Consider the following 12,000-nt stretch of genomic DNA (forward strand, 5'->3'; position numbering starts at 1 on the left):
TTCTCTCCTTCTTCCCACGCACAGCTTTTAATTCCATTAAGACCTTGTCATCCACAAATCTATCTGTGGGCATTTATACTTAATCATCTTTTCTTGAGCGGCATGAGCTCAGATTATCTGTGCCTCATCTTTGGTATCATTTTCACTGGTGGAATATGAGTGCACCAAAATGCCCCGCTATCAGGATGCTTTACAATTTGGCACGTTACAATGACTCTGTAAGTATAATCCCCTTTTAGAGCTCTGCATAATGGGCAAATATTGATGATGGGCCAGATGATTTCTTCCTGCAAGCTATGTTATAAAGTTGGTTCATACATGTCCAAGCTGAGAATGCAGTAAATGCAAAAGAAAACTGCTTTTAGTGTCTGCCTGATCCTGAGCCATGAGTAGCTCTAATGTTTTTCAGCCACTAATAGTCTAAAATAGCCTTATGAATCATTTGATTCACATATCTGACATTTTCTGATCCTCAAGATTATGCTCCACCCAAGAAGTTACTTTGGTGGAGCTAAACGGATCGTTGGTATTGCCAGCTTTGATCCCAGCTGCTCACCTGTTGGAAGAAGAAATGAGATGTGGGGTTTGTATTGCGTTATCCCACCTGAACCTGGTGATTAATGCAATGAAATCTGTGGTGTGATGAATCTGGCAATGAGAATGCTGAACGCAGCCCTGCAGGTGCGATGGAAGGATCCATCATCAGGTCTCAGACTGCCTTTTGCACACTCAAGAGAACCAGCCAAAAGCAGAAGAGTTCCCTCAACCCATTTAAATTGTATTTTCGGTTAAGTATGTTGAAAAGTATCATTTTAATCTCTGAGGGGTTTTTTCCTTTTAAACAATAATGGCTACATTCCAGGGAAAGTCATGCCCTTTTAAATCTCATTTATTTAAATTTGATGGAATTAACCATGAGAGATTAAGTCATGAAGTTTATTGTGCAGCAAATATAGGTCTGGTTCCAAAGCACTGATTCATGAGTTCCAGAGACTTGCTGATCATAAACTGATTTGTCACCAATCCTATAAATATCTACCCAGTGGAGTTACCCCTAGATAAGTAAATATAGGAATGCAGTCTAAAGCAATCTGATGGCATACTTCTACTATTAACTAATTAATGTTAGCATCCACTTATTTTATATTTAAGGTTACTAAATGAATTACAAGTGAGAATCTCACTGTCCATCCAGAAGATATGAAAGGGAAGAAAGCATCCATAGAATTAGTACTCTTTAACTGATCTGATTTGGTATATAAAAACTAGTTAAAATGTGGTAAGGGTTCATGTTATGTATGAACATGGTTCTTCAACTTAGAATTTGTTAAGACTATTAGGCAGGAAGTTAATAGCAATCATTTTGTAGCTTTAATTTTTTTCCTCATCAGAAGCTATCTGGTTTTTCCTTGACTTTCTTATAGATCCCAAGTGAACAAGTTCCTTCTATTTTCTCTGCCAGCTAATTTCCTGCACTCCCAATGCAAGAAACCTATATTTCATAATGACCTCATTTTTACTACAGCTGAAACACTTATGCATTTTTTTTTTTGACTATCTGTGCTAAGATCCCTAGACTAGTCACTTCCAAAATGCACCAGTCACACCAGCCACTGACAATCCTATGAAAGGCGATGCTGGAGTTGTGGGATAATTTTGGCTGCAATCCTATCTATATACACTTACCTGGGAGTAAGTCCCACTGAATTCAATGGGACATAGGTACTTCTGTGGATCCTCTCAAAGTGACTAGGAGTGCATTGTGAGAGGATCCGGAGCAAACCCCTTCCCTATTCCATTTTGTAGAGTGTCTAGATTCAATTAGAACATCAGGATATAAAGAATGTCCAAAGCAGAAGTGATTCTGAAATCACACTGAAGTGGAAGAGAACTGAACTAAGGTTTTACAGGTCTTTGATAAATACTATAAATAGCTCATGCTCTGTCCCGAAGTGCATTTGGAACCTCCCAAATTATTTTTAATTCTTACCAGCCAACTTTAATAATGCTAGATGTATTTTTTTTCACCCAGAGGACCATCATACAGCTTAGCTGAATGAGGAAATTATACATACTTCCATCAGATAATTATTATTTCAGGAAACAGGTCCAGAACACCCAGGCACTTTGTTATACAAAGAGTTGTTGACGGATTCTGAACTGTATGTTAGGAGTGGCTCCTGGCATATTCTCTCATAAAAAAGCAGCCTTAACCTCCCTGCTTTTGTCTAAAGAACACCTCTTGTTATGTATTCTTCTACTGATGCTAACATCATACTTTATTTACTGAATTTTGCTTTGAAAGTCTATGTCAAAGCACAGTTCTGTGCAGGTTTGCTTCCAGCATTCTAAACAACAGTCACTCCAATAAAGGGCCTCTACTAATTTGGTCAAGGAATGCTGTAAAAAGAAACTTTCAGGGGTGATACTGAAACTACATTGCAGAGGTTTCAGCTCATAGCACTGTTCTAATCTGTAAAGGTCTGCTATATGTTTGTGCTATCTGAGAGCTGGCCCCTGTGCTAAGATTAGATATTTGTCTGTGCAAAGAACAAAGTAATTCCAAGTATGTCAAAACCTTGTGTATCTATGGGACATTAGGAAAGTGAGCCAGGCTTTTAATGGCCCAACAACATGAAAACCAATGAGTGCAAAGTTTCAGAGAGTGTATCTTTCTTATGGAAGAAACTGAGGCTGTGTCTGGGACATAGCATCAATTCAAGAGCTGGCTAATAATGGATAAGCAAATGCTTCATGGGCCAAATGCACAATGTGCAAACAAATTGTGTAATCTGCACTAGAGGCAGGTGTGTCCCTGAATGTAATTCTGATGTTGGGGTTCCCTGAAAAGCAAATAGCAGTGTCAGAACTAGGCTGTCCTGTGCCATCTATTTCCTCCACAAAAAGATATATTCTTGAAGGTTGATCGATTCTGCCAACATAACTGAGTCTCCTAAAAGCATGTGAGGGACTAACCCCTTAACCCAAAAGATGGCATGTACTTAAAGTTTAAATAATATTATTTAAATAATAGCACATTGTGAGAAGAGCAGGTGAATGCTATATTTTGCATTTCTATCAGCATTTGCTTTCATTTTCACCCTGATTTCTCCCATTTTTTCTGTAACTCAATTATATTTTCAGCTTAAGCAATAATTTTGCTTAAGTAGCTGGCGTCCCAGAATAGAGACAAGTGAAATTGAGAACCAGGGCAGCCATCTTTTTTGGAGACTGCGAATCTGTACATTCTGTGAGTGTCTTGAATTACACTTTAGCAAGACATGGTGCCATTTAAAGTGCACCGTTAAGGGGGTGCATCATCCACTTAACCCATCAGATGGTAATGGACAAAGAAGTAAAGGCTTGACATCCCTAGCCATGCAGAAGTGAAATTTAAAGGCAGCTGTTGCTCAGAACAAGATGAACCAGCAAGTTTCTGCTCGGTGCTATAGTCCATTTATCAGAGGTCCTGCAATGTTATTTATCGGGAGTTCCTTGGTGAAGAAAGTAGTAACGGTGAGCACATTTCCACTGGTGGCAGGTTTCCCAGCACTGCCTCTCTCCACTAACAAGGCACACATCTAGGCAAGTGTTCATACCACACCCCCAGTCCACCACAAGGTACCAACGAGGGCCAGCTGTTCAAGCTGGGGCCAAGTATGCACAAGGTACCTGAAAACATGCCTCAGATATTTTTGCAATACCATTGGGTTTTGTAGCAGAAGTACAGGAGCAGCCATTATCCATCTTCACAATCATACTTAATGGATAAGTTTCCTCTACAGAATTTTAAAACACTGTTATGGTATACATATATAATTAGGAGTAAATCCCACTGTACTCCACCTGTAGAATTGCAATAACTGGGAACTCCTTAATGTGAATGATCTGTTAATTTCACCTGCTCCCTACAGATCAAATTATGATACATGATTTCTTGCTGTTTGGGAAAGGGCTGTGGAAAGGGCACACCCTACAACAGGGAAGAACTGACTCTAAGGTCTGAGCCACTTGGATTTAATATAGGTAAAGTATTTCACTATACACTCTGTAATATGAGTAACTGGTTATTTGCTTAAAACCTGTTTGCAGTTATTTGTGTATTTATGATACTGCATTATTTTAATAGGATTTATAGTTTTAAAACTTTCATGCTTTTAAGTAAATGTTCTTACAGGGTTTGCTACTACATTGGTGTGTATTTTTCAAACTTTTTTGACAACAGAAACTGCAGAATTTAGAAGTAGCATGGGTAAACAAGTGCACAACCAGGAGAAGACAGGGTTAATAAAGAGATTTTTAAGGAAGTGGAACAAAACGTGAACAAAAATGGAAGTGGTTTCTGGGTTTAAATGAATGTGGCTTCTTCAGACATTAGTATTAAGTGACGTCCTGCACGTCGCAGCTGCAGGGTTCGAATTACTTCATCCTGAGTACTTTCCTTTTAAAGATCAATTGAAGCCAGTGGCAGTAGCACAGGACAAACAAGTCACAAGCTGACTCTCACAGAAGATGCTTTTCGCTCTGCTTTCACACGGCCTCTTATTTTAAAGTTTTGACCAGGCACTAGTTTTTGAAGCTAAAGCAACCAAGGCAGCTGCAGTCTTCAGCCTCCCCGGCGCACTGCAGGCTCAAAATTTAGCCTGGAGGCCGCACACGATGCACATGTGTGCAAATGTTTGCATACCAGTATCAACACTGTTCAGGGGAAGCTTTATTGGCTTGTGGGTGTGACAAAGATTTATACTTGAAAGTTGAAACTGGGCTAGTGTGCGAACGACCTGGCTACCAAAATCCATAGATGACAGAAATGAGATCACAGATCTTCTGTATAGAAGTACATTCCACATGCCCATCACTTATATGCCATTAACCCTCCCCCCACCTTTTTCTGTCAGAAAAAGATTATTTTATAGATAAAGGACAACCTCCCCTCCACATCTTCTAATAATTAAAGCACAACACTCATATGGGTAAGAGATGTAATAAAAAAGGCAAGACATTGTGTGTATTTGCACAAGGTACAAACAAATCTGGAAAAGGCATGAACAATGACAAATACAAATGTATAAATGCATAAAGTCCTCTTATGGTGGGAAAAATATATAATCTGGGAAAAATATATGCCTGATATGAAAAATAAAATAAGCCAAAATGAAATAATCAGTTCTATAAACAGAAGCCTGGCCTGCAAGCAGAAATCCTTTGATGTGGAGACACCATGGAGAGCGAGAGTTTCTGACACCCCAGAGTACAGGTTTCCAAAGGGAAGTTCACAAGGCGAGTCAAAGCCATGTCATAAAACCTTCACAGATGCTCTTGTGAAGCGCTGCTCTGACAGTGTCCATCAGCATTAGAGCAGGAAAAGACAGGCAGGCAGGGTGGACTGGAGGGCAATGACACCAATGGTTCAGATCGAGTCCATCCATATTAATTCCCCCATTTATGCAAACAAACAAAGCAAAATGAAAAACATAAATGCAGTGGTTTACAACTAGAAACAGAAAGATTGATTGGTTGTGTCTAGAGCAGGGGGCGAGTATGTATATTTATGTCCAGAACACAAATTAGATATATCTGCAAAATTTAACTTCAGAATATTTGGAATCTGCTATCAGGAATATATGATATCTGGGGAACAGCAAATAAGTGTGTAGGGGCTGGGAAGCAGAGACCAAGGAGCAGAGTTTAGAGCATTATCACATCATCTCTGCAGTCATCATGTTTTTTTCTATGATTTTAAGACCTGTAAGTATATTTCTTTGCTTCGGTATAATAGTGACACATCCACTCCCACAAGGACAAACTTCTATATTTCACAATGGAATCATGGAGGATACTAATTTTTTTATCCCCTAAAAATGATTGCCTATAAAGAAATTATAAGGGAAAGTATACTATATTTTATTAGGAAATGCCAGTCCCTCTCACATAAGAAAAAAAGATTAGTCTGGCCACAAACATGGGCTTAAGTCAATGATTTTCCATTGTTAGTCATGCCTCCTATTGTTACATACTCTTCTACCTCTCAGCAGAGAGAGGAGCAAATTCATGCCCTCCTGGAATTAGTTACTGCCAGATTCCTTAACAATGCAAATAAGTGATTCTCTTTTGTACAGCAGCAGCTAGTGGTGTCTGCACAGGTATGTGAATGGCACTGTCTGTAAAAGCTAGAGAAGGCTGGGGTTATTTTTGTGCCTACAAAAAAAAATTATGTAAGACTGTACAAGAATTAAGCCTGTAATATATAGTTATGTGCTGACGTGTTTACCGGGACTACCTGTGTCAAGTGAAGCAGGACAATCTATGTTTGGAACTAACGCAGTTCTTCCTTTTCCCAAATTCATGCACTGGGTTCTTTTATTCCTCCACTGCTAGTTGAGTGGAAATGAGAGCAGAAGCAGAGCTGCATATCAGGAAGAAACTCAGCTAAGACACATCTATTTTTATCTGACCTGAAACAAAGCTTATTATGGCGAACGACTGGGATGGAAGCTGAATTCTGGGTGGTGGCTGCAGCTATCGACACAGACATCCATCTGGTGGCAGAAACATTCTATTTCACCCATGGAACTGCATCCAAAATCTAACAAAACAAAGCACAACACCAGCCAGCATGAGATGAGAATTTGTGCTCATGCCAAATGTGAGAATGGCGTCCTGCCTCAAAGTGCTTGGCACGCGTCTTCCAAGGCCGCCAGTTCGCCATCTGTTCCACGGGGGCTCCCTATTGTGGTTTCTTCCAGGTCGGAGGTGCTGCGGGCCCCACTGAACAGGTGCGATGCTGCAGAAAGGGGGGGTGCCTCTTGGTGGGGTGTCTCCACGGCCTGCTCCCCTTCAGCATTGGTCTGAAAAGAATGATGCGTGCAGGCGGGAGGGACTGGCACCCTCGGTGGGAGGAGTGCAGCTACCTTCCTCGGACTGTTCTGACAGTTCCCCATATTCACTGTTGTAAAAAGTCTGGCCCCGGAGCTGGGAAGGGAATGATGGTCGACATCTGCCCCTCAGACCGGACTGCTCAGCTATCGAGTCCGCGGTTGGACTGGATCCTTTACTGCTGTTGAGGAACAGAGAGTGCCGGAAGTCAGTTCCGAGAAAGAATTGCTCTAATGAATAGTCTAGGAAAAGTCTAAGCAGCACAAGCTATCTAGCAGGTGGCGATTAGGGACCAGGTGTGAAGCTACCTGGCAAGTAGGATGTTCGGAAGCAAAAATAACTTTCCAATGGGAAACTGAAGGCAGTGAACCAGAAATGGGAGGCTCACAGAGATGTTATATAAAACTTTGAAGCTGCAATCAAGAGCTTAATAAGTGAATCCACCTGACAGCTCACTTCTAAAAACACGTGCTGGGGAGGAAGCCCCCATTCTGAGTAAGTGTGCAGGGGAGTGCAACACACAGTCATCTGAACACCAGAGGTTTCAACTTAGTTTTGCTTAAAAATGAACAGATCAGGCATATAGTTATGTTTTCACTGGTTCCTGCCCTACAACAATATTAAAATAACCTGTCCTCATGCATTTTCTTTCTGTGTGTGGAAAAACAGCACTGTCGCTGAGGCCTTGTAAGGAGGTTTAGTCCATTTGCTGCTTTTTAGTGCCAGAGTGGAATCACACACATCCCTCAAAGTCACAGTCATTTAAACAAAAAAGTGAGTTTTATGAAACAAAAGAGGGGCACAGATATGAGCAGGAGAAGAGTGTTTGCACAGGTCTAGGCTGTTTAGTTTTGTGCAGGTACTTCGGCTCTCCGGTCCTGTAGTGTGGTGGTGAGGAAGCTTTATCACCCCGAGAGCCACACGGGTACCTTGGAAGCATGTTGGGCCACCACGTGCCAGCAGCCTGGAGACTCCCCCTCAACCAGGCGTCCCTTTACAAGGCACAGGCAATTCCTATGCATGCCTCTCTGCACACGGAAAGGGGCAGCCCGTCTCCTCACACAGAGAAGCATGATGGCAAACGAGCAAGGAGGAAGAAGCCAAGTCTTTTCCTCCATCAGCAGGCCAGCGCACTCTTCTGGGAGGTGCCGGATGGCCTGGAGGTGGCGGGGCCTTGGCAGGAAGAGTATGGAGGCCTTGCGGGTCAAGCCACCCCATCAGCGAGTGGCTCTCCCATCCCTTCTTTAGCGATACAGGAGGGACGTGCTCAGCCTTTAAAGCAGGAACAACAGTGGCAGCAGTAATGCATGACCCAACACATTTTAACTCTTGCTTCCCTCAGTGGGAGAGGCAGAGGGACGCTCCCCGCTGAAACGGACAGAACGCAGCGTAGCGTTGTCCCATAAGAGTGACAGAGCAGGCTGAGGCACATAGTGAAACGCTGCGTTGGGGGTCGAGAAGGGCTGCCGTTAATCAGCGCTGTCACGTTCCCTGCCCAGCGTGTGCCTCCTGCAGGCACTCGGCCACATTCCTTTTGGCATGCAGCTGTCCTGCTTGCGGGGAACCGCGGCATTTTCCCAGGGACAACATACTCCAGTTTGAGCACTGCAGAGAGGCCCTATTTCTACAGGACATGTGCTGCCTTACGAGAAGTCTGCTTTCCTTGCTTGACTGTTCAGAAAGTCCCTTCATCCTCTTTTGTATTTCGTCCCTACGTAAGATGCTTCCTCTTTTTCCTTTCTTGCACGGTTTCAACTGGCTCTGCTCAAAACCCATTAAGCTCAATCAGCCCGTTTTGTTGCAAATGCCTTCAGGAATGCTGCCGCCAGCAGGAGGTTGCAAGAGGATGGATGTGCTTGCATTTCTGTGTCTCCAGCACATTTACAGGAGACTGCAGTGAGATTTGCTGCCGAGAGCCCGGGTGGCTATTGTATGTTACCAAGGAATGCAAGACACAGACAGGAGAGCTAAGCAATGAAGTACCTGAATGCACCTTCTTTTCTGTGTCTATTTTCTATCCTCTCAAACTCTTCAGATGCCAGAACCATCCCACTGTCTGTCTGATTATCCTGCAAGAAAACAGAAGCCGTATTACAAAAGCCAGGCCTGTAGAGAATACACTCGACCAGCTGTCGACAACACAGGATGCTGCTCTGGAGCCAGCTGCACTGGCTCCCTGCTCCTGTCTGGGCCCCATTCAAAGTGTTGGTGTAGACGCAGAAAGCCCTAAATGGCTTGGGACCAGGGCACCGAAGGAGCGCCTCTCCAGACATGCTCACCCGCCCACTTAGATCATCTTCTGAAGTCCTCCTTCAAATACCGCCCCCCATGAGATTAGAGGGGAGAGGGCTTGGAGGGGGCATTCTCTGCAGTGGTGCCCAGACTTGGAGTTTGCTCCCCAGGGTCTTGCGGTTGGTGCTGACCTTGCTTTCTTTTATTTAGGTGCCAGGTAAAAACTTTCTTCCACTGACAGGCATTTGGTTAATTTAATTTGTGCTTTGTTCTTGATTGATTTGATTGGTTTTGTTTTCAATTATTTGGTTGTACTTGGGTTGTGCTTGTGCATGATCCTTTATTACCATTTATTCTGTATCAACTAGTATAACACTTTATTAATGTTATTGTTTTTAAATTATTTTATTTGCTGTATTTTTATATGCTGGGCTACCATCTTGTAAGTTGCCCAGAGAACCTTCAGGTTATGGGATGGCATAGAAGTATAATGAAGTAAGTAAATAAATAATACTGAAATGTTCGTACCATTAATCACCTTTCCTGTGGGTAGAAATTGCAAAATAAATTCAGAGTGGTATGAGGGGAAGATGCAGATGAAAGTGAATAGAAAGTAGGAGGTGCCTACTGTTTCCATTGCCCACCAATTTTCCACTTCAAAGGTTCTTTTCAATATATTCTCCTGCACTCCAAGCAGCCTCCAAAATCAACTGCAAGCAAGGTTATGAGAAAAAAGACTGGGGGAAGACGCTGAGCGGGATGGTGGGTATCAGTGTGGTATGGAAGCTCTCCCTCACTGCGCTTCTCTCCTAAAATCCCTCTTCTACCCTTGCAGGCACACTGGGGCTCTTTAATCATGATGGCAGTGACTATTCTATTCTGGCATTGCCACTGCATGTGAACTAGTATGACGTCTGTTCCTGTGCGCTTGGGGCTGTTCGTGGGTTAAAGAGACCAAGGTTGACCAAGGTTTTGCTTAGCTGCTTAATCCATGAACAAGCCCAAGTGCCTGGCATGGAGTTGGGAAACTGGAAACCAGAGGAATCGCATGTACTGTGCATGTCCCTGCCGTTGATTAAAGCCTAGATTCCCACCTACTGTTGCTGATAGTAGAAACAGGGCCATTAAGGGGTTCAAAGAGGTTTGCGCATAAACTGTAGCTCTACTCTAATTCCACAGGAACACTGTGTCGGGCTTTCTGTGGGCATGAGGATCCTTGTCCTGGAGCAGAGTAGCTTTTGGAGCAAGGCTAGGTTTCGCCTCTGCTTGTGACACGTGAGGATGGATAGCCATGGGCCAGGAAGCCCCACCTGAGCCTGCATGGGCGAACACGCCTGAGGCTGGTGCCTCCCCACCCCCGCCCCCCATGGAAATCATGATCGAAACAGCCTGCCAGAGAGATGCTTGGTGGGCTGTCAGGAACAGGACTGCTTGGGGGAAAATGGAGAATGGGATCATCACCTCGTGCCACCTTCCCCATTTCAAGTGTGCCTCCTGTTGGTTTTTGGGTTCTACTGGAAAAGCCTGCTCTTTTTCAGTTCTACTGGAGCAATAGAGGTAGAAGCAGGGTGGGGAAAGGAACTGGGTTGTGAAGGTGGTGACAGCAGCCTGGGTGCCTGTCATGGGCCACACGAAGTCCTCTGAGGGCTGCATGCAGCCCACAGTCTGTAGGTTGTCCAAATCTGGGTTTCAAGTTCCCTGAAGCTGAGAGCCAGAAATAATTAGTGAGATGTGTAGCTAAGAAGAAGAGGGTCTTTTCTGTTGTGGCACTCCCGTTATGGAACAACCTTCCCAGAAGCAGCTCAGCTGACACTTCTGCTGTGCTTTTCCAGTGCCAATGAAGATGTTATTTTTTTCAGGCATTTTAGTATTTCAGTTCCTGTCATTTACTGAATCTTTGCATTGCTCTATGTTTTACTTTGGCATTTACTTCTATTTTATAAGCTATTTTTAAACTTGTAAATGTCTATAGTGTATCTTATGTTGTATTTTATGGTTTTAATTATTGTGAACTTCCCAGAGAGCTTCAGTTATTACATGTATAAAAGTAAATAAATAAAATTATGAGCCTGGACAGCACCCATATCCTATATTTAGAAGACTTCATTCAACTCATCAATACATCTGGTTTCTGATGTGAACTTTTGCGAGTACTAACACCATGGTGGAAAATGCAAGTGTGGTGTATATTTTTTAGTCTTCTAGATAAGTTTTTAAATTGCAGTGCCAAATGAAGACAGATTGAGCTGACTTTTCCCCCGCTTTCCTCCTGTAATCAAACAATCTTGATTTACTCACCAGATGTGCCTTGTACATGGTTTGTGTCATAGGAAATTCTTCAAACGTCTTTATTCTAGATGGACACCTTATCTGATTCCCACCAGTCAAACACCCAGGGAAAGACACACAGTTGTAGTATCTGGGGGAAAAAGAGGCCAGAGAAGATATAGCTAGGACACTTGCTCCAAGTATGGGAGTCCTTCCTTTAAGTCAGCCTTCCCCAAGCTGGTGCCTTCCAGACGCAATTCCCATCTACTTCTCATATCCAGGACATCATTCATGCACATTTCCACCCTCTGATTCTGGAAGCCCTTCCCAGTTTGGGGTTGGAATAAACCAGCAAGTTTTGCTTTATACATATCTGGATGGTATAAGCATAACCTACAGGGCAGTACTTTTCTCAGGAAAGGTTATGAAGGATACCACCCAATTACTAAAAAACAAAGGGAAATTGCTGCACCACATTTGCCTGCAGCCTCGAGTTGTGAAGTGACAGGAACTATGTGGATGACACACAGAGAAGAGCAAAAGCCTCACATGATGAATCCTGCCCCCTGCTTCGTGTTAGCCTATTCAAACAGATGCTACACTCTGCAAGGTTAGCCTAAGAGC

At 43.1% G+C, this 12,000-nt stretch overlaps 1 protein-coding gene across 2 annotated transcripts in view; it reads right to left on the reverse strand.

The window, feature by feature from the left end:
* Positions 1–4,965: 4,965 nt before the first annotated feature.
* FLT4 (fms related receptor tyrosine kinase 4) overlaps positions 4,966–12,000 on the reverse strand; it is a 120,720-nt gene continuing 113,685 nt past the window's right edge. Inside the window, exons 28-30 of one of the 2 annotated variants that reach the window (XM_044454113.1) lie at positions 11,407–11,527; positions 8,860–8,945; positions 4,966–7,054 (exon numbers count right to left, since the gene is read on the reverse strand). In XM_044454113.1, coding sequence (XP_044310048.1) covers positions 6,838–7,054; positions 8,860–8,945; positions 11,407–11,527 — 424 coding nt within the window. In that variant the 3' untranslated portion in view covers positions 4,966–6,837. Of the gene's footprint in view, positions 7,058–8,859; positions 8,946–11,406; positions 11,528–12,000 lie in introns of both variants that reach the window. The other variant, XM_044454112.1, reaches the window with a different exon arrangement.

The sequence above is a fragment of the Varanus komodoensis genome, unplaced genomic scaffold (assembly GCF_004798865.1).
Source record: "Varanus komodoensis strain SLA01 unplaced genomic scaffold, ASM479886v1 scaffold7_3, whole genome shotgun sequence".
Lineage (NCBI taxonomy): Eukaryota > Metazoa > Chordata > Lepidosauria > Squamata > Varanidae > Varanus > Varanus komodoensis.